A 23,918-nucleotide genomic window follows, 5' to 3' on the forward strand; every position below is an offset into this window, starting at 1 on the left:
TTCCCTTTGCACCAGCTAACTGCTGCAAGGCTACAAATACATGCTTTGTACTAGCCCCACCGTCTCACAGTGTGGTGTCCCATTATTAGATGAAAAGTGGGGTGAAAGAGCCTTGGGTGAGTGAGTCAGCATAAACCATCACCGCTAGAGAAAATACAGCTCCAAGCACATGCTCTGCTGTGAGGGTGGTGGCATTAACTTCCTTAGGAGGACCAGCCATCGGAGTTAACTTAAGAGGCAAGGAACACATACCGGAAGTAGCCTCAAAGCTCATTGATAACCATCGAGGGGAGAAATGGCTCATCATTAGCGCTAATAAAAACAATTTTATTTATTCATTTTTGGTAGAAACTGTCCACCCTTGCCCCCTCCGATAGTTTAATGTTAATAGCGCAGCGAGGAGATCCTTTTAAAGTGAAAACTCAGATCTATAAATATCTCGACTTAATCTTTCTTCCCATTTCACAGAGTCAGAGCAAAAGCACTCAAAACAGACAGGATCTCGTTCTGCTTCCTCCTCTAGGACTCTTGCTACCCCTTACACTCTCTGTCCCATCACCATGGCTATCCTGCTGTCCCTTGGTATGCCAGGAAGGCATACCTGCTGTTTGCACCTGCTGTTCCCTTTGCTTGGAAAACTTTCCCCCAAATATCTGCACTGCTCATTCCCTCTTTAGCTCCCTGCTCACATGTCACCTTCTTAGGAAGGACTTCGCTGGCTATTCTGTCCTAAATTATTACGTGCCCTCCCTCTTCTCTTCCCCTCCTTTGTTTTTCTCTAAACACTATGATTTGACATATTATACTATTATTTCTTGTTTGTCTTTCCTTTGTATATATAATCCATGAGGGCAGGAATTTTTCGTCTTTTTTTTTTAATGGTTTTTCTTTCAATTTGTTTTATTCCCACTGCTGCATCCCTAGGGGCACAACAATCTGGCTAAAAGTAGATACTCAATAAATTATCGCATGATGAGTGTGTGTCTCTGAAATCTAAGCATCTCTATTAATGAACTCCACAGAGCAAGTTGATTTATTCACTGATCTGGGAATGCATTAATGCAATGCACTCCTAGATAAACTTATTCAGGCTGGAAACCATGCTGCTTTGAACCAAATCATCCACAGGAGCACCTGGAAACCAGTTCCCTGACCTCACAGAAGACTGAGCTCTTGCTTTAGAAAACATTCCAAGCCAATATATATATATATTTTTTTTGCCATGCTTTATGGTATGGCTTGTAGTTCCTCTAAAAAAAAAAACCTTTTTCTCACATTAAAGCCATTCCAAAGCAGCTTTCTGAGAAAACTGTGGCTTTGTCGTGGGGACCACGTGAGGATGGAGTCCCCTTCCATCCAGGTGAGCATTTGGTTAAGCTTTCTTAAGCTCTTCCTTCTGTGGTTTCTTAACTCTGCGGATTAGCTCTCAGCCAGTAACACAAAACACCCATTCTCCATGCCCGTGTCAGGAGCACGCTGAACAAGCTACTTGCAGAAAGCTTCCTAGAATGTATTCAACGCTCCTTCAATATTCAATTCTATCCTTGGAGCAAGTGGCTTCAGCAGACGTCTAATACATAGACCAACTTGCAAGCCCCCTACAGCTCCACAACATTACATTTTAATGCTCTGCCTATAGATTGCACTTGAAGATCCTTATCAAAAAAAACAAAAGCATTTGAAAGTAAAACCACACCTGAGAAATCTGTTTAAAAATTCAAAGTAAAAGCATTATTTCCTATGAAGAACAGCTATGGTTCCCCCTTTGGGATAAAAATTACATTACAGATTGAGTGTCCCTTTTCTGACCTCCCTGTCCAAAAACCCAGACTGAAATTTTAATCATAATCACAACGCTAATCCTCACGGATGACACACTTGTATTCTTCTCCTCCTCCTCACCCCTAGTTTTCGATTTTCTATTTTTCATTTATCATTTCACTGCCAAGGTTTCTCATAACTCACCTCAAAGCCACTATGGGAGCATACAGTAACTGCCACCATTGAGTCAACAACCATGAATGAATTCAACCTGTTTCTAATCAATGGCTTGTAGGTTAACTACTACAGGAGACACTTAGGAGGTACACTGGGAAAGATATTAGAATGAATCAAGTGAAATAATAAGTCTTCCCTGGAAATTTGAAATAAAAGTCTTATGTGGCTCCCTTCCCCAGATGCTGGATGGGGACGGAAAAGATCAAATGACTCTGAAGGTTCTTTACACCTGTGATTCCGGAGCAATCTGACACGATAGTGGACAACCAGCGGTCACTCAGGCACTACCAACTATTCTAAAATAAAACGATTTAAAGATCCTCAATCAGGCCTCACAGTCAGCTGGGATTTGGTACCATTGATCGCATCGGTAAGAGAGGCTTCAAAAGCATTACTGGCCGGACCCCGGTGAGGCCTGTGCCCACCGGGATGTTGTAACAATGCCTGAACACAGAGGAACCCCAATCACTTCCAAACATAAATAATTCAGGACTCCCTAGCTTCTAAGTCTCCAAAGGTAACATTACCTCATGTAAATAACCAGCCAGCCAGAACGCCTCTTCTTCAGAAGTTATCTTATCTTTAGGCAACTCAAAAATAATTCATATTGTGTCGATTCAATAACTGCATCCTGCATTCATATTTATCACCTTGTTTGTCTTCATAATACCCACCCCATGTCACCCCACAGAAGATGCCAGCTCAGCGTCAAAAAGCTAAGATGCTGGAAGCCCATGGGCGTTCTCCAGCAGTAACCCAGCATGGTTCCCCAGCTCACCAGCCTTGCAGTCATCCCACTAGCTTACGTGCCAATACATGGCTTGTTTCTATTTCCAGGTTTTAGCTTAGAAGAACATGTAGAGAAATTACGTATTTCTTTTACCCTTTCCTATGTGTCTCCTGGTATTTTCTATTGTTGAGTTTCTGTTTACATTAGAAAGAAGTCCAAGACAGAATCTGTTCCTGTTATTTGAAGGGTCTGTGAATCCATCTATAAGCACACTTCGGGAGGAAGCCTGGAACGTCTCCCCAACTCGGTTATTCAGTTCGTAGTAGGCGACTGAGCACCAGTGCTGCGGCTCCTCGTAGCAAACCGGCCGGAAGTCTGCAAGAGAACGAACCAGACAGCATATCACTACCGTCAGGCCTGGGTTGCGCATCTCCTGATTGCACCGAGACACTTAGATTAATGCTGTTAAGCAGGAAGTTGGCTGCAAGACCAAGACCGCTGCTTTGCCATCATTTCAAAGCTGTCACTTTTGTGGAAACTTTGTGGTGAGCTTATCCGGGTAACGCCCCTTTGATAGAGACCGCAGGCCTAGTGACTCACCCTATATATGTAGTTTGTACATATACAAATTTATGAGTGTTGAGGGGGTCAGGCAAACAATGCTATGAACAGATCTGTGTACACTTCATCACCCCTACAGGAACCACAGGTAAAAGGAAGTTGGCAGGTCACCTCACTTCTCCACGTGAAAGCTAGCGTATTACTGCCACTGTGCCAAAGTGAATCCTTGTAGCAAAAGTACCGTTTTCTAAGAACCTACTGACTCACCCGTGTGTTCCTTTATGCACAAAATACAAATTTAGAAAAATTAGGGGGTTATTTGATTGACAAAAGGTTCTTAACTTATGAAAGAATTCACTCTGGGATACTTTAAGTACACTGTAAACCCCTCTGGACCCCCACCCCCACTCGGTGTGGTTCCTGGAACTGCAGCCATGCATCACTGGGAGCTTGTCAGGAATGCAGGTTCTTCGGCCCAGCCCCAGATCGAGTGGATCAAAATCTGCATTTATACAAATTGCCACATGGTTTGTATGAACATTAAAGTGAAGCAGCATTTTTCTAGCCTATTGTCAGATATAAATAATATTTCGTAAAGACTCTTTACAGCTATTTCGAAGAGCATCCCCTACAAGTCAAATGAAAGACACCCCTCTAAATCGACAGTGAAAACACAAGTAGGACAACATCGCTAACTTCTTAAATACTCAGTTCCACACGAAACATCAAGAACTACAAAATTCTAAATGTTAGGTTAAAAGGTTAAAACAAAAAATTAACGTATTCTAGTTACCGGGATAATAAAACATTTACTCTATGGTACTGAGGAATGCCGCAGTTAAAATGCAAAGCCATGCTGTCTGTCCCTTAAAACACTTGCGAAAGAGCAGGCTAGCATATTTTGTTTCGGTTTGGTTTTGATTTGTTTTGTTTCAGGGTAATAGGAAATACTCTTGGAAAATAGCTACATTAGCTGTTCTTCTACAAAGTTACCTCCATTAGGCATTGACAGCACTAAATGACTATCAGCTGTGGCTGCTACAGGTCGGCCATTCTGGGTCCCTGGGGCTTCTGTGGCATGATAAGGCGGGGGTGGTGTGTCAACTAAAAGAAAGCAGTAAAACAAAGGCATGTCAAACTGATAAACTACACAAAGACACTCTGATCCAACCTTTTTGGCCATTAAACTCCCGGTTTTGGTGGACAGTGTTTTCCTAGAGAGACCAGTAACATAATAAGTAAGAGAGTATTATGAAGTGACATAGTGAGTGTCCTACAGAAGTGGGTTGTCCTAAGCTCCTCACTAAAGGGTTGATTAATTTTCCCTGTGACTTATGAAGTATTATTGAGTTCAAATGGCTTCAGGATAAGATTTTCAAATCTAGGAGCTCTTCTCCTAGCTTTTCTCAAGAGCAGAAGAGTCTGTCATCTGGCTTTCAAAACAGAGAAAGCTAAACCTTTTTAAACTGAGCTAAAGTTTCAGTTCCTCTGTTGCCATGGATTGTATAATACAATGGCTACAGGGATGTTCTGTCTCTGAGATGGTTCAAAATGTGCCCCCAAAATACAGAACAGCTGAAACCTGGTTATAACCTTGAGCCCAAGGCACGCTGAGCAGGGTTCTTCTCCCCAGATATCAGCTGTATGATTAGATAGTGATCATGATTAGAAAAATGGCGTGCGTTCAAATTCATAACACAATAAAAACTCCTGGGGCAGAAGGAAAGCTCTTTAGTGAGGACCTCAGAATAACTGATTCTTTCTGTATACATTCCTAATGTCACTTTGGAATGGCCTCATCATATTAGCAGTGGACTTCAACAGCATAAAAGCTTGAATCAGTCTGCCTTTGTTGACTTGTCCATTCAAGCAGTTCTCACACTCAAGTGTGCATAAAAATTGCCAGTGGAACTGTGAAAAATGCAGATTCCTGGCCTCACCCCCAGAAATGCTAAGTCTATAGATCAGGGGTTGGATGTAGCCAGGTATGTTTTAACAGGCACTGAGCCGGTCTGCTGACCACACCTCATAAGCATGGATAAGGCATTTCCATGTGAGAAAATGAACTATAACCCTGGTGGAAAAGATATAAAGCAAAGTGACCCTTTTGCAGGTCCTGGAGTAAATCTACCTATAAAATGAAGGGTCTGAATACAGAGTTACTATATGATCCAGCTGTTCCACTCCCAGGCATATTCCCAAAGGAATTAGAAGCAGGGACTCAGGTACTTGCACATCAATGTTCATAGCAGCATTATTCACAGTAGCCAAAAGGTGGAAACAATGCAAATATCTATAAACAAATAAATAGATTTTTAAAAATGTGGTATATCCATGTAATGGAATATTTTTCAGTTAAAGAAATGAAGTAACTGATAGGTGTTCCGACATGGACGAACTGGGAAAACACTGTGCTAAGTTAAATAAGCCAGACACAAAAGCACAAGTATGGTATGATTCCATCTCTATGAGGTGCCTTAGAAGAGGCAGATTCGTAGGGACAGAAAGTGGATTAGAGGTTACCAGGGGCTGGAAGGAGGCAGGGAATGGGGAGCTATTGCTTAATGGGTAGAGTCTCTGGGGTGATGACAAAAAATTGGAAATAGATAGTGACGATGGTTGTATAACACTGTGAATGTAACTAAAGGATGGTACACTTAAAAAAGATTAAAATGGCAAATTTTGTGTGATGCATATTTTACCACAACTTTAAAAATGTAATATCATACATGAAAAACCATTGAATTGCACACTTTAAATGGATGAATTGCATGACATGTGGATTATATTTCAATAAAGTTGTTTTAAAAAGTTTAAGACGCTGAACCAGTTAATCTCAAAAGTTCCTTCTAGTCTTTTTTATCCATAGATCTGTTATTCAGTTTGGAATTTTGCTGTTAATCATTCAGAGAAGAATTATTTTCTTTGAAATTAAAAGGGCTATTCCCACCGTGAGAAACTAACCAGCTTCTGTACTGTAGTGCTGGGATCTGACCTTCATGGGAGGGGAAAGGGAAGAAAGGCACCAACCTGTTAGTTTAACCAGTGCAGGAACACAAAGTCCGTACAGGAACTCTTCATAGCACAAATGTGTTTTAAGTAAATACAGAGGGTGCCAAAAAAAAAATTGTATTCATTTTAAGAAAGGAAAAAACTGTATTAAAATTGTAGTACTCAAGATATACTGATAACAAAAGATGAATACAAGTCACGTTTCACTTCTGCAATTAAAAGAGATGCTCAAAGTGGTTACCTTCAGCGTAATTTTAATACAGTTTTTTCCTTTCTCAAAATGTGTATACATTTTTTTGGCACCCTCTGTATGCATTGTGCCACATAATTATCCTCTTGTCCCTGAACTAGGGCTCTGTCCTCAAATGAGTTCTCTATTGTGTCCCTTTCTCAGTGAGTTCGGCCACTTGCAAGACTTCAACCACCTCCTCCGCTCTGTGTGAATGACCCCTGGGCCACATGTCAGCCTTCATCCCCACATCAAGTCCTGGTAATTCTACCTTCTCAAATTCAATGCCTTCTTTCCATGCCCACATGCCTTCTTGAGTTCAAGTCCTTATAATGAATAGCCTGGACTGCTACAGCCTTTATTACACTTTGTTATTTATGATTGTTCTCAATCAATAGTCATCGCCTCTGGAAGGTCAGGGACCACTGCCGGAATCAATCATCACTGTACCTCTAGCACTAGTACAGAGCCTGACACTTAGCAGGTGATCAGTCATTATTTACTGACTCAATAAAACCTGTATCTATGACTCTGAGCTCTACTCCCAAGTTCCAAATGCCTATGTAATCACCTAATAAGCACCTTCCACATTTTAGGCTCTGTGCTAGACATACAAGAGAAGACAACTGACAGCTGAATGGAGAAAGCAGACACAAGAAATTATATAATAGTGTGAGAAGTTTAACAGTAGATGTATATGTAAAATAGTATATGTACTGCTGAGGAGGCAAAAGGAAGAACTGAATTAACTCCAAAAGAAAGGGGCAAGTCCTTCTTTGTCTTCCCACATTTTATGAGTTGAGGACAGGGACGACTTTTATGAATCTTATAATTTTCCTTTCAGCACCCTAAGGCAATGCTTGCATGTAGTGAGAGTTCATTGAATATCTGTTAAATGAAGTGACTATATGAAGAAATGAATGAGGCGGATCACCAAATGCATGTCTGCATGCTTTCAGGAACTTGATAGCTCCGGATGTTATTTATCTCACCCCCATGAGGTACACAGAATCTTTTCTTCATTCTCTAACTCATACCCACTTTATACGTGTGGTGTTCCGTGCATTTACCACAACGGGTTTGGTTCGCCTTCTCCCTTCCACACACTTTTTCAGTTCAGCAACTATGGATTGTCTAGGTCTACCCTCAAGAAGCTGTGCTGGCTTCCCACAGCGAAAACGGGGAACGCACAGGCTGGAGCTGGAGCCTCCCTCTGCCCCACGGACACACACGCACACATCTTTGGTTGATAGGGGCTCCCTTTGATTGTTGAAAGAGGCAGCCAAAGAAAAGGCCTCACATTGATCCTTCACACTGCTTGCTCTTGGGCCAAGTCTTCCCGCTCAGCTTAGAGAAGTCTTTTATATAATATTATTGCTACTGCCTTTAAAAAAAAATCCCTGGAAATTCCCAGGATAGATGCTGTTCAAATCCAGTTCGTTTTTGAGAGTTTCTAGAGGATCAGAACCAGAAAGCTGAGCAAAGACATGGAGCTCCAGAGCACGGCTCCAGAGTGGGCATAGCCCTGTTCATCTCAGGCTGGGCTGGGTCCAGGGGCCCACAGGAGCTTGCCACGTGAACTCTAAAGCCCTGTATGAACGTAAGGTACAGTGTTTATAATCATGATGGTCACACCATAGATAACTGTGCTGTATTCCACGTGGACCGGCAGCTCGTACTGACCTGAGTGCTGATAAGGGCTCTCTGGCGCAGAAGGGCTTCCTGGGGAGTGAGGGTAGCTGGCTGTGCATGGGGACTGCGGGAACGCTTGCCCTGGTGAGGGAGGGAATGCAGAGCACGGAGGCTGCTGGAAAGAATCAGGGTAGGTGGCGTTGTGCGGCATGAGTGGCTCACTGTGGAGGGAGGCACTACGGAACTTGGCCAGAAGGCTGAGCTGGGGGTTATATTCGCTGTGTCTTGGCACCAGTACAGGCGGCAGCACTAGGACGAGAAAGAGAAGAGCAGGTTAGCTGTGAATGTTGGTTCGTCGGCACAAAACAGTGGAAACTTGCTGGTTTTTGTTTGTCCGTTTTCGATGATAAAACTCCCTTTTTCCTTTGGGACGGGCAGCTTCACCATTCTTTGCGCTGATTGTGAAATGGTCAGTTAAGGTCTTACCATCTCTTCCCAAAAAGTGAGCTTGTGAATGAAGCTAAGACAATGTTTTCTGTCCTTGCAGCCTGAATCTTAAGCAGAATGTCACAATTAACAAAAAACTTAAAGGAGAATCATTCTGATGTCAGCACTCTAATGAGAAAGTGCCTATTCATTCCTACCACAAAAATTACCAGAGCTGCCCTATACCTTTCAGATGACCTAATTGCTCACGTCTTCCTTTGATTCTGCCAATAAAGTGTTTAGGTTTTTTTTAAAGGCAAAATAGGTTTCAATAAAACACTAAGTGATGCCCAAAATATTTTTCCTTCAGAGACCATGATGAATTATTTAGATGACCAAACTAAATTTTTGGCTCAGTAGTATTGCTAAAGCAAAAACATTCTTTGGGGTGGCCGGTTAGCTCAGTTGGTTAGAGCGTGGTGCTGATAACACCAAGGTTGCTGATTTAATTCCCGCATGGGCCACTGTGAGCTGCGCCCTCCTTAAAAAAAAAAAAAAAAAAAAAGCAAAAACATTCTACCTGTCTTTACCAGAAAGATTTAAAGGCAACTAAAGGTTATTAAGTAAAAGATAAACAGTGAGGAATAATAAAAGTGAATAAAAGGTAAGCAGCAATAGAGAACATATAAATAAAGCCTGTTCATTTTATTATGTTCCTTCTGGGTTTCACAGTTTAAAAACAACATGAGTTTTCTCGATCATAATTCTGTACAAAAACTTAGGAATGGATGCACTTCTCAAGGTCAAGCATTGTCCAGGCATTCATAGCTTCTGTTGTCTTCTAATGTGTCACAATGCCTGGCAGAAAGAAGGTATTCCATAAGTGTTGTTGAGGTGCAACCTATAACCCACGTAAGTGCAGACAGAGATGCAGAGAAAAGAGGAGGACGAGATCAAAGAAACAGCTGAAGAATATTTCCCAGAACTGTAGAAGGACCTATGTCATCAGATTGAAGAGAGCCAGAGTGCACAGTCCAATTAATGAAAGAAGATCCAAACCTAGTCATACCATCTTGAATTTCAAACATCAGGACAGCTGGAATATTCTAAAGGCTCCCAGCAGATCACCTCAAAGTCACCTACAAAGAAATGAGAATCGAACAGACTTACGACTTTCCATCACCAATGCTGGAAGCTAGAATGCAATGGACCAGCGCTCTTCTAAGGGAAAATAATTCTTATCCCCAAATCCCACAATGAAGACCAACAGAATTGCCAAAAAATAATATAAACTATAAACCAAAATACAAATATTAAGGTTTGAGAAGAGGAAAAAAGCAATATACATTAGCTAAATCCTTATCTTTTATGTTAGAGAATCAATGAAATTATCTAAAGGTGATATAAATTTGGAAACAGATGTATAAGCAAATTATCTAGAGTTACCTCCATGATTTTTAGCAATAATAAAGGGAACTAGGACAAGAACAAAGCAAGAATGATTAAAAGAGGTTGTTCCTGGAGATGGATAAGGTAGCTCTTGTTTTCAATCACATTATTGATTTCTTAACACATGCAAGTACTGATAAAAAAATTTCATAAAAAGTTGTGAAGTAAACAGACAACAATAATATCAACCACAAAGTCTACCATTTACCTACCATAATATATTTATCTCTTTCTTAACAAGCAATAATTTTCAGTTCTACATGTAGAAAATAAACTCAAACAGGTAAATGAAAAGTTTCAAACAAGGGAGAGTAGCAGAGAAACAAATGATTTCTTCCTCTTTTAAAAGTCAGTATCTGTGTATACTGCCTATGACATTAGAGAATAAACATTCAACATCGCCATGCAAAAATGACCTGGACAATAAGCCTCTGAATTTCCTTTTATGTATCCTATGAATGTGCAGGAATAAAAAGATGAGTTGCCTCATGAATAGTCTGAAAGTGAGGGGCTGACTATAAATGATACATGGCTTCTTTTCAATAACACTTCATCACAATGTTAATAAAGTTCAAATAAGCAATCATTTTCCTTTTTTTGGATGAACAGGAATTTGAATACTCTCTGTGACTTCAGTTTTAATATGAGATGTCTACAGTGTATTCCTACCATTGATAAACATGACGCCGCACACCCTCCTGAATGCAGACTTCTATTTCTTCTGCATTCTGCAGAACTGAGGCACCAAAGAAGGGAAAGAATATGTTTTTCGTTATTGAGACAAAGATCTTGATAATATGTTTTTACCATCTGGGTAAAACCAAAGGCAATGAATATTTGTAAAGAAAACTGATGGTATCTTCCTGGTAGTAGTTTGGCCAGACTGACTCAGTTACCTTAGATCTGCACTGATCATATTTTTAAATCCTTTTGCTCGAAACGTAGCTGTCTCAGTCCATTTGGGCTGCCATAACAGAAACACCTGAGATTGGGTAGCTTATAAACAACAGGAATGTGTTTCTCACAGTCCTGGATGCTGGGAAGCCTGAGGTGAGGGTGCTGCATGGTGGGGTTTTGGTGAGAGCCCTCTTCCGAGTTGCAGATTCCCATCTTCTCATTGTGTCCTCACATGGTGGACGATGGATGGTGGATGGGCCAGGCAGCCCTCTGGGGTCTCTTTGTAAGGGCAATAATCCCATTCATGAGGGTCTGTCCTAATGACCTAATTACCTCCCAAAGGCCCCGCCTGCTAATAACATCACCTTAGGCATTAGGGTTTCAACACATGTATTTTGGGAGGACACAGGCGTTTAACCTATAGGAGTAACTACCCCTAATTACTAAATTCTGTTTCCACATCTCACCTGCTGCTTACAGACATTTATTCATTTGTATGTCTCCTTTTAAATACCACACTACCTTAATAGATAAGTGTTACATAGGGGAAAATAGTGGAAGGAGTTACTGCATATATGTGTGAATGAAAGACAGAGCTCTGAAATACAGAGCTGTATTTTTCAAATATCATGTGGTTTTGATAGAATATGAGGATTCTGCATAAATGAGAAATTACACTCCTGATATCACCTTCAGTCACGTGGAGTGAAACCATTATGTGCCACGAAAACATTTGTGTACAGCTTCTACCAGACCTGTACCACACAGAGTGGCCTGAAGACAGGTAACACTTCACCAACTGTTGGGTACCAGTCTGTGACAGTACAAGTATTGAAACTGAGAATTAATGGTTAGAAACTTTAACAGAAATTTGACAGAGTGATTTTTTATATCTGTTGAAATGAATAACAAAAAAAGAAACGCATTTTGTTAAGTCTTTTTAAAATTTCATTTGCCTAGTAAAAGTATCAATTTTTGAAGGATTGGAGATTTAAAAAATAAAGCTTGTCCTTCACAGATAGTTTGAGAAGGACTGAAATATATTATTTAAGTGGTTGTGAGTAAAAAGAAAATCAGTATGCCGCTTCCATGTTCCTAAAATGCGAGGTCAAAACGTGAGAGATTTCACAGGCAAAAAACATAAGCTTATAATAACTGGGGGCCCAGCAGACTTGCTTAACATTGACGTCTTCATTGTTCTTAAAATACAGAGGGTGCCAAAAAATGTATGAACATTTTTAAGAAAGGAAGACCTTATTAAAATTTTAATACTCAATATATGCCAATAACTAAAGATGAATACAAGTCATATGTATACATTTTTGGGGGCATCCCTGGTATTTACTTTAAATATGGCCAAAAAAGTTACACATAAAATTCATTTTTCTATAAAAAAAAGTCAAGTTACGAATTTAAACACCTGTGTGGCTTAAATATTATCTTAAAAATACAATCTTTACCCACCTTTCATTTTGGGAACCCAAACCTAAAATATAAGGATATGAAATCTACCTGCCAAACATAAAAACATTTACACTATCATTCCTAAAAGAATTTACATAGTATGAAAAACTAAAATATCAAATAATCCTTTAAAATTAGGTTTTCAGGTGTTCAAAGGGAAACTCAGATACATTTTACAAGATACTTTTTACCACAATACTACTCAGGAAGAGAGATGTGATTTCTTAATGAACATTTTTTTCATTGGGTGTATTTTTTTTGAATGCTTAATAGAACTCAAATCTTTACAACAAAAAAAGAATGAAGTCGTTTCTGTCATAAACTCAGACACTAAAGACTTTTTTCTTTTTTTTAAGTATGAAAGACTGCCCGGAGAGAAGCAGGAAAGAAGGGAAGAAAGCAAAGACCTACACTATCTGGGAAAAATGCATCAGATACACCAGGAGAGTGGGGCTTTCTCATCACAGTTTCGCACAGGGACTCAATCCCAGGATGAAGTAACTGAGAGGCACTCACACTCAGGCAGGTGACTTCCTAGACAACAGCTTTACAACATGATGGCTAGATGGGAGCCTGAAAAGTTGCCCCGCTAAGCCTGTCATAGGCAGGCACGAAGCCCTGCTGGAAGGTTAACTGAAGCCTGGAACCCCGCGGCAGGCTGCACTCGTACCACAGCCGTCTCCTTAGAACCGTCTTAATGGACGTGGCCGTTTCCCTAGCTCCGGTTGGCCCTTAGGTCTCCTGGAATGAGGCTGATGGCCAACCTGGGAAGCTCCCATAACAACTGTATCCCTACAGCCACGGCAAAACGCCATCCAAAGGGAAATGCAATCAAACTGCTACATACAGCCAGTGTGAAGGAATGAAGATCAATACCAGACTTCTCCAAAAGGAGAGGCTGGGGGAACTGTATGTATGTCTGCACATGCATATGTATCTGGGAATGTGAAGAGTTTTAGGACATTACTTTCCTAGATTTAGAGCCACACTGAAGAACAACTACCAATTGTCCTCCAACCTCCATTGCTTTCAGTCCTCGGAGGATTTCAGCAACTCTTTCACTGGCTGTTTTCAGACCCAAAAATGAGATGCCTCCACTTACTGGAGCTTGGGGAGAGTGACAGCCAAGAAACCTTGTCTATTTTAGTTCAGCTCAGTTCAGTTGAGTTGAGGGAGAGGAGTCAGGGAGGAGGATGTTGACTGTTTACAGTTAATCATATGAGACCACATTAAGACCTTCTAAGGCCCCAGAACTGGAAAAACATGATGATGATGACTCCAAAACACATCAAAATAAAACTGAAGTTTTCAAAAATCACACAGACCTTGCAAGTATACTGAAATGAAAATTCTTCTTTCTAGATTTTTCCGAATATAGAATTTGGGATTAGTCCCTAAAAATTGAACCTCCCCTTCCCACCCCCGTCTCTCTGGGGAAGCACGCTTGTCTTGCTTGTACCCCATCGCTCTCCATCAACTGGGACATATCTCGTTAACTTTTACAATAAACCGTGATATCGCGAAGAAAACTCACCTGGTGTCTCCACCCGGCGGTAGTGGTAGGGGTTAATGCACACCTCTTTCTGCTTGGAGCCGAAGGGGAACTCACAGCATTCCAGGGGCTTCAACTCATGGTGAGACTGGAGGTCAGGCCAACGCCACACTCGGCAATAAATAACATGAGGCAAACCCTTGCGGTGGGATACCTGCAGCCGCCCGTCCAGGGACCGGGGAATCGTAACACATTTGCTGGGCTGTCCTGGACAGCTGAGGGCCCTCTCCAGCTCGTCCATGGCTCCTTTCTTCTTCTTTAGCTTCTTCACTAGAGAGTCTACTGCCTTCTCCGCCCACTTTTCCTCTTCATCTCCTTGCTTCCAGCCTAGCAGTCTCTTCACTGCCGGGCTGGTGAAGGAGAAGAGGGAGCTGATGGGGGTGCTGGAGTGCATAAGAGGTGGACAGCAGGCGTCCACTGCACACAGCGACTGGACAGACAGCCCTTCACTGCCTGCAGGGCTAATGGGAAATGAGCAGCAGGTAACTCTCCAGGGATGTCATAGGTCCCCCTTTTCTTCTGGTAGTAACCGTGACTGTCTTAGGGTGGGAAGCGTGCTGACTGTCTCCTAAGCCCTGGAATGGACTGGCCAGCTCTGAAACACAAGACAAAACTTCAATCAGCTTACTCAGGATAATTTTCAGAAAAGGTTACAGTTGAAAGTAAGGGAGAAAATATTCTTCAAGTGTTTTAGACTTGAATACTCTTCCCTCTCCTTTTTTCCCTAGACCCAAGTCTTAGTGTTTCTGCTTTCAAAATTTCTTTCAGATTTTGAGACTTTCCATTTCCACTAATATCTGAGGTATGGCCCACCTCTCTACTAACCTAGATTACTGCAACAACCTCTAAAGTAGCTTCTCTCTTCCAATTCTAATCCATTTACTCCCAAATACAACTTTTAACAGGTCCTTCTCCTATTTAAGAAATTACAGTGTCTCCTTGGTTTCCCAAATACAAATTTCTCTGCCTCTGTTTCTAAGGCCTCCAAAATCTTTCCTCAACATACTCATGCTTCTTCCTCTCTCATTTATAATTTGCGTAAGTAATCCATCTTCATTGTAGAAAATACATACAAATGAAAAATAATTAGGATCACTAATGATCTCACCACTCAGATGTTCTTCCAAACTACTTTATAGGACAGCGGTTCTCAATGTGTGACCCAAGGACCCCTGGAATCCTGGAGTCCCTTTCATGGTGGCTGCAAGTTCTTCTCTTTCTCAACTACATATCTGTATGTGCTAGATTTTCCTCATGTACTTGAACTCAACAACATTTCACAACAGATTGTACACAGGAGTGAGTATGAGAATCCAAGTGCCATCTATCAAACCAGGCATCAAAGAAATTTGCAAAGACAGAAAACAATAACTCTTCTCACTGAATTTTTTGAAAAATACAGCTTTTTAAATAAAAAATATGTTCCTGTTAGTACATAATGTGTTTATTATTATCTTTTAATAAATCAAGAAATATTTTAAAATTTTTCAGTTTTAGTTCCTAAAAACATAAAAATTGATAGCTATAAGCCACATAAGCAAAGGTTCTTCAGAGTGCTCAGTAATTCTTAAAAGTGGGAAGAGGTCGTAAGACCAAAGTTTAAAAACTGCTTTTGTAGAAGTTACACAAAGTCACATACATGAATGAGTGCACCGAAAGCACTGCTGTCACATTTGTTATTCTGCCTGAAAATCCACTGAACTCTTTGCCCTCTCGTCCCAAAGAAACATTCTTTCTTAATTATTCAACAGTCCCATTTAAATTTCCTCAGGTAGAACTGCACTTCCTCTTCTGTGAAAATAGAAACCAGCTACCTTCTAAATGTTTAAAGTGTCTGTTGATAACATTTTGAAGCAAGCTGACTCATTTTCATATCTTGCAATCAATCTAGCTCATAATCTCTAACTACTTGTTTAATATGCATTAAATATAATTTTCTCCTACACTTTCCTAGAGGCAAAAACTGTATCTTTCTGAGTCCAATTATATAAACGTCTTTGAACAAAGGTGTTATATGCACCCCTGGCACAGTGATCACAACCAGGCCCCTGATGTGAGGAGGAGGGCAGCCTGGGTACACAAAAATGGATGACATTTAATACATATGAAGCAACACATCATTTTATTTAGCATTATCTAGAGGTAAACTATGGTGAAAAGGAGAGTTGAGGGTTTGATAGCTGCTCTTTTTTACTTGGCAGTTAGACTTACACTCAGTTTTATTTGGAAAGGTTGATCTTGTGGCTTAACAACCACAAATTAATAAAGTATAGCTAAGTCACTGTGTTCAAGTTCTGTTTACTTAATCTAGACAGGCTGCCTCAAAGCAATGGTTGCAGAGGGTTGGGAGCCTTAAGGAGGAGAAGTAGCATGACACAGAATCATCTAAATTACAACAGCGCTTTGAATTCTGCTTAGTTTTCCATGGGATTTGTTATTAGTAAATTGTAGCATAAATCTTCAAGCTTAGATCCGTGGTAGAAAAGGGCTTTTTACAAAAATGTTCAGCAATGTTAAACTAAATATACCTTTTAAAAACTTTGGCTCCATGAAACAAAGAACAGTTCTCTAAACTAGAGTTTATTGTTGTTGCTTCATACCTATGCAAATTGATTTATCGGAAGACAATACTTTTGTAAAAATAACAAAATACACTATATGCCAGTGTAGGTAACAAAGAAAGAATAACTATTATTTCATTAAAATTTTTTATTCGGAAGTTATATATTCTGTGTGTGTATACATGTGCATGTGTCAAGGTCATGTGTAGGAGTTACAACCCAAAAAAGTTTGAAAAGCACTACCCTAACCCATACAGTTCCTCAAACTGTGTCTGTTTGAGGTTCACCTCGATGAGTGACTTTCAGAGGCCGCCATCCCTCTTTGTCCCGTGAAGAAATCCTGACTACAGTTTTCCTTTGAACAACAAAGGAATCAGGGGCACCAACCCCCATCCCCAGTCAAAAAAATCTGTAAACAAATCTTGATTCCTAAAAACTTAATAACCTTCTGTATCCACGGGCAATTGGTTCCAAGACATTCCAACCCCCACACGGATACCAAAATCCACCAATGATCAAGTCCCCTACATTAAAAAATGGCATAAATCAATACATATGGTTGGCCTTATGCATCAGAGAACTTCCAACTGCAGACTGAAAACAGTACAGGTGTTTATTGAAAAAAGTCCGTGGATATGTGGACCTGCACAATTCAAACCCATTTTACTCAAGATCAACTGTAGTCAAGAATCCAAGGTTTGAGAAACTTTGGCTCTGCAGTCTGATCTCACTGCCACATTTCAAATCTTTGTACGTTTCACAATGGCTCCAAAACTATGATTTTATTGTCACAAGACACAGCTCTTGTTCCCATACACAGGAGGGAGGCCCCAAGGAGTGAAATGTAGAATCTCAGAGTAACAAACACCAAATTCTTAATAGTGGCCTCTAGGCAGGGAAAGAAGAGAATAGAAAATAACAATAAAGATGACTGGTGGGTACACAGATGTTCAGAATATTATTCTCTACTCTGGTTTGTAGGTTTGATAATAGTTTAAATAGAGAAAGTAAATGTGAAAAATAAATGAATCAAAGACGGAATCTCACTATCACTAAGGTTTCAGGTTCTTGTGTATGTTAGTAGTCCCTATTTGTCCTACGGTGCAGTTTAAGGTTCATAAAGGTGATTCCATTCTCATTCCTATAATGTTTTAGCTACTAGAACAAAGGGTGCTTTGTTCACCTCCAGCTGGCCATCACTCTGACATCAACTGTGCAGGCCCCACCCCGCCCAAGTTTGTTCAGTAGTATCAACCTGGCTCAGACAGCTTTCCACTGTCAGATAAGTTAAACGCCCATAGACTATATGCTTTAACCTACCATGACATCCTGAAAACACCACTGCCCAGGCTCACCATAATATTTAAAAAAGAGCACTCTCAGAGATCATTAAAAATCAACTGTAGCAAAAATAGGAGGGGATCTTGATATTGCTTGTAGTTACTCCATTCCTATAAAGTACAAAAATAGAATGAAACAAAATACATAGCAAGAGCTATGGACGAGAGATGCAGGCGGTCTAGGAGGAGTCCTCAGCCAATGCAGGGGGTTCTGGGAGAATTCCTGAATGACAACTGCGCTGTACTTGGAGGGATTTAAATCAGTTAAAAAATAAACTAACTTGGTGGACTAGGAGAATTTTCTGATAATCTTTTATGGTTAAATTCTCACTTTTATAATAAAAGTATGAATCCCTGTTACAGATCAACTGTGTGATCTTTAGCAAGTCATGTGATCTCTCTGGGCCACCTTATTTCCTCATCTGTAGATCAAGAGGGGCTGAGCTTCACTGTGACAGCTTCACTGTCTGGGCAATGGTTCCATGACTCATGGTTGTTGGCTGTACCTGCCACATGGGATTGCATGACTCTCTCAGCTGCTGTTAATGCTACAATTGCCTCTATAAAACGTAGTTTACTAACCAAATTTAGAATTTGAAAGGAACACTTGCCAAACTAACACTTAATTCCCTTAAAGGACCAGATTGTTTCCTTGACTTTTGCAACACTTTTGTACACCAGTAATTAATATGACAATAATAAGTGTTTTTAAAGTGTAAAAAGAGATCCCGAAGAAAGAATGTCCATCTAGAAAATAGTTGACAGTTATTATCACTACTGGCATATACATACATATGTGTTATTTTTTATTGCTGTACTGGTTTCTTGAAAGGAAACCAGGCTTAAACACACACACACACACACACACACACACACACATATTTGATTAATTCAAATTGTTCTCGCTTAAACTGGTCTATCATCCCTACATATTCCAAATGAGTAGCAATCACAAGGTTGTATTGTAAGGTATAAATAACTACCTCATACATGTATGAGTTTAGTGGCATGCAGCTGGATAAAGATGAACATGGTAGCATGATTTCATATTCTGGGAAGGAGGCTTTTCTGGCTGTCTTCAGAGATTACCTACAAACCTGTGAGAGGACAGTTCGCATTCACCAGTCTCCTAGTGAGCATCTTGTTACAGGGTTGCTATCTTCTGCCCATAGTGCCAAAGAAAGATGACAGAGATGCATCTTTTAATAGGGACTCCATTCAAGAAGGACATGGTGAGATGTCAGGGCATCTATGGACCTCTGAATTATCTGCTTATTTTGGGTGATTATGCATATATGGATTATTCTAGCGAGATAATTCATAGATTTTTTTTTCAAATTCTTAAACTGTTACCTCCAAAAGATTTTTTTTAAAAAACTCACTGAATTAAAAGGAAGAGGAAAAGGAGAAAGGACAGAGAGAAAGAGAACAAGCTAAAGAAACCAAAGAATAGCTGACTATTAAAACTGACTAAATCAGTTATTGGACTCAGTGGATTCTGGTAAGATGGCAGAGAATAAAGCACCAGGAATCTGTCTCCTCACCTAGAAAACAAAAGAAGACAATAGTGCAGGAAATGAGGGACGAAAGCTATCAGGTACATATAAAACAAATACCAAAATGGCAGAAGTCCCTCCTTATCATTAATTATTTTAAACCTAAAAGGATTAAACTCTCCAAACGATAGACAGAGATTGGCAGATTGGGTAAAAGCCCATGATCCAACTATATTCTGTCAACAAGAGGCTCACTTTAGAGCCAAAGACACAAATAGACTGAAAATGGAAGTATGGAAAAGATATTCCATGCAAGCAGCAACCAAAAAGGAGCAGGCTGATTATACTAATATCAGACAAAATAGACTGTCAAAAAAAGGTTACAACACATAAAGAACATTATGTGTTAATTAAAACCTCAATACAGCAAGAATATATAACAATTATAAACATTTATGCACTTCAGACTGGCAAACATATATGAAGCAAAATTGACAGAAGTGAAGGGAGAGACAGCACTACCATAAGAATTGTAGACTTCAATATCCCGCTTTCAATAATATATAGAACAGACAGATGACAAGTAATAAAATGGAAAACTTAAACAACACAATGAGACAACTATTTCTAATAGACATACACAGAACACTTTACCCAACAACAATAGCACACACATCATTTCAAGTGCACATGAGACATTTTCTGGGGTAGACCATATGTTACGCCACAAACTTAAGTCTCAATAGATTTATTTATTTATTTATTTAGTTAGTTAGTTATATTTTTAAATTTTTATTGGGAAATATTGGGGAACAGTGTGTTTCTCCAGGGCCCATCAGCTCCAAGTCATTGTCCTTCAATCTAGTTGTGGAGGGCACAGCTCAGCTCCAAGTCCAGTCGCTGTTTTTAATTTTTAGTTGGGGGGGGGGGGTGGGCACAGCTCACCATCCCATGCGGGAATTGAACCAGCAGCCTTGTTGTTAAGAGCTCGCACTCTAACCAACTGAGCCATCCCGCCGCCCAATCTCAATAGACTTAAAAAGATAGGTTTCGTACAAAGTATCTTCTCCAATCACAACAGGATGAAGTTAGAAATCAACAACAGCAATAAAACTGGACAATTTGCAAATTTGCGGAAATTAAACAATATACTCTTAAACAAGCAATAGATCACAGAAGAAATGACAAGAGAAATACAAAAAAATACTTGGAGATAAATGAAAAAGAAAATACACCATACCAAAACTTATGAGATGCAGCAAAAGTAGTGTTAAGGGAGAAATTCATAGCTATAACCACTTACATTAAAAAATAAAAAAAAGACTTCAAATCAAAAACTAAACTTTACAAGTAAATAACTAGAAAACAAAGAACAAACTAAACCCAAAGCTATCAGAAGGAAGGAAAAATAAAAATTAGAGCAGAGATAAATAAAACAGAACAGAAAAAATATCAGAGAAACCCAGAGTTGGTTCTCTGAAAAGATCAACAAAAGTGTCACACTTTTTGCTAGACAAACTAAAAAAACTCAAATGACTCAAATCAGAAATGAAGGTGGCAAATTTACCACCAATTCTACAGAAATAAAAAGGTTGTAAGAGAGTACTATGAACAACTATACGCCAACACATTGGATAACCTAGACAAAATGGACAAATTCCTAGAAACACAAAACCTACTAAGACTTAATAATAAAGAAATAGAATATCTTAACAGATTTATAACTAGTAAGGAGATTGAATAAGTAATCAAAAATCGCCCAACAAAGAAAAGCCCACGACCTGATGGCTCCATAGGGAAATTCTACCAAACATTTAAAGAAGAATTGATACCAATCCTCAAACTTTTCCAAAGAATTGAACAAGAGGGAACATTTCCTACCTCATTCTACAAGGCCAGCATTACCCTGAAATCAAAGCCAAACAAAAGCACTGTAAGAAAACTATAGACCAATATCCCTTATGAACATTGTTATAAAAATACTCAAGAAAATGCTGACAAGTTGAATTCAGCAGCATATTAAAGTTATTCACCGTCACCAACTGGGATTTGTTCTGGAATATAAAGATGGTTCAACTTACAAAAATCAATGTAATAGACCACATTAACAGAATGAAGGGGGAAAAAATCCAAAAAACACATTGTCATCTCAATTGCAGAAAAAACATTTGACAACATTCGATACCCTTTCAAGATAAACACTCAATAAACTAGGAATAAAAGGAAACTATCACCACATAATAAAAGCCATCTGTGAAAAATCCACAGGAAACATCATATTCCATGGTGATATACTGAAAGCTTTTCCTCTAAGATTAGGAACGAGGCTAAAATGCCCACTTTTGCCACTTATATTCAACATAACACTGACATTCTAGCCAGAACAATTAGGCAAGAAATACAACGAAAGGCATAAAATTGGAAAGAAACAAGGGAAGTTATCTCTGTTTGTAGATTATATGATCTTATATGTAGAAAACCCTAATAAGTCCATGCAAAAAGAAACACTGTTAGAACTAATAACCAGAGTCAGAAAAGTAGAAGTACACAGTTAACACACAAAAATCAGTTACATTTCTAGGCATTAACAATGAACAATCTGAAAAGGAGATTACAGAAACAATACCATTTACAATAGCATGAAAAAACAAAAATATTTAGGAATTAACCAAAAAGGTGAGAGACTTCTACAATGAAAACTAGAGAACATTGGTGAAAGCAATAAGACATAAATAAATGGAGACATATCCCATGTTGCTGGATTACAAAACAATATTGTTAAGATGTCAATACCCAAAGTGATCTACACATTCAGTGTAATCCTGACCAAAATCCCCATGAAGCTTTTTACAGAAATAGAAAACTCAGCCTAAAATTCATATGGAATCTCAAGAGACCCTGAATAGCCATAACAACCTTGAAAAATAAGAACAAAGCAGGAGGACTGACACTTCCTGACTTCAAAACTTACTACCAATCTATAGTAGTCAAAACAGTGTGTTCCTGGCATAAAGACAGACATCTAGACCAATGGAATAGAGTAGAGAGCCCAGGAATAAACTCTCATATATATAGTCAAATGATTTTTGACAGGGTACCAAGATCATTCAATGGGGGAGAGGACAGTTTTTTCAACAAATGGTGCTAAGAAAATTGGATATCCACATGCAAAAGAACGAAGTTGGACCCTTATCTAACACCATATACAAAAATCAACTAAAAAATGCATCAAGGACTTAAATGTAAGACCTAAAACTATAAAACTCTTAGAAGAAAACATAGGGCAAAACTTCATGACATTGCATTTGGCAGTGATTTTTCAGACATGACAACAAAGGCACAGGCAATAAAAGAAAAAAATACACAAAGTGGACTTCATGAAATTTTTAAAAATTTGCTCACGAAAAGACACTATAGGGCAGCTGGTTGGCTCAGTGGGCTAGCGGGCAGTGCTCATAACACCAAGGTCATCAGTTCGATTCCTACATAGGCCAGTGAGCTGTACCCTCCACAACTAATTGAAAACAATGACTTTAGGCCAGCCCGGTGGCTAAGGCAGTTAGAGCTCCATGCTCCTAACTCCGAAGACTGCTGGTTTGATTCCCAAATAGGCCAGTGGGCGATCAACCACAAGATTGCCAGTTCGACTCCTCAAGTCCCACAAGGGATGGTGGGCTGTGCCCCCTGCAACTAGCAACAGCAACTGGACCTGGAGCTGAGCTGCAGCCTCCACAACTAAGACTGAAAAAACAACAACTTGACTTGGAAAATAGTCCTGGAAGTACACACTGTTCCCCAATAAAATCTTTAAAAAAAAGACAAACATAAGAAACAAAAACTCATAGACTCACAGACACCAACAATAGTTTAGTGGTTACCAGAGGGTGTGGGGGGTGGGGGATGGGAGTTGAGGGTAAGGGGGATCAAATATATGGTGATGGAAGGAGAACTGACTCTGGGTGGTGAACACACAATGGGATTTATAGATGATGTAATACAGAATTGTACACCTGAAATCTATGTAATTTTACTAACAATTGTCATCACAATAAATTTAAAAGAAAACAATGACTTTACTTGGAGCTGATGGGTCCTGGAAAAACACACTGTCCACCAATATTCCCCAACAACAACAACAAAAACAAAAATACACTATAACTGAGTTAAAAAGACAACCCACAGAATGTATTTGCAAATCATATGTCTGATAAGGGTTTAATATCCAGAATATGTGGAGACCTGTAACTCAATAACAAAAAACCAAACAACCTGATTTTAAAATGGGCAAAGTACTTGAATAGACATTTCACCAAAGAAAACATACAAATGACCAATAAGCACATGAAAATATGCTCAATATCACTAATAATTAGGGAAGTGCAAATCATAACTACAATGAGATACCGCCTCACATCTATTAGGATGGCTACTATAAAAACAAATAAACAGAAAATAAAAAGATGTTGGCAAGGATGTAGAGAAACTGGAACCCTTGTACACTGTTGATGGAAACGTAAAATGGAGCAGCTGCTGTATGTGCAGCAGCATGGTGCAGGATGGCGGCTCGTCAA

The 23,918-nt window shown here is 39.5% G+C and overlaps 1 protein-coding gene across 3 annotated transcripts in view; it reads right to left on the reverse strand.

Annotated features, from left to right (window-relative positions):
- Positions 1-23,918, reverse strand: part of SMAD9 (SMAD family member 9) — an 81,505-nt gene that overhangs the window by 17,020 nt on the left and 40,567 nt on the right. For 2 of the 3 annotated variants that reach the window (XM_081046889.1, XM_081046890.1), the window contains 4 exons: positions 13,933-14,545; positions 8,214-8,471; positions 4,283-4,393; positions 2,882-3,103 (listed from right to left, as the gene is read on the reverse strand). In XM_081046889.1, the coding sequence (XP_080903015.1) occupies positions 2,882-3,103; positions 4,283-4,393; positions 8,214-8,471; positions 13,933-14,344 (1,003 nt within the window). In that variant the 5' untranslated portion in view covers positions 14,345-14,545. The remainder of the gene's footprint in view (positions 1-2,881; positions 3,104-4,282; positions 4,394-8,213; positions 8,472-13,932; positions 14,546-23,918) is intronic. The other variant, XM_081046891.1, reaches the window with a different exon arrangement.

Source organism: Rhinolophus hipposideros (genome assembly GCF_964194185.1).
Source record: "Rhinolophus hipposideros genome assembly, chromosome: 4".
In the NCBI taxonomy this organism is placed as follows: Eukaryota; Metazoa; Chordata; class Mammalia; order Chiroptera; family Rhinolophidae; genus Rhinolophus; species Rhinolophus hipposideros.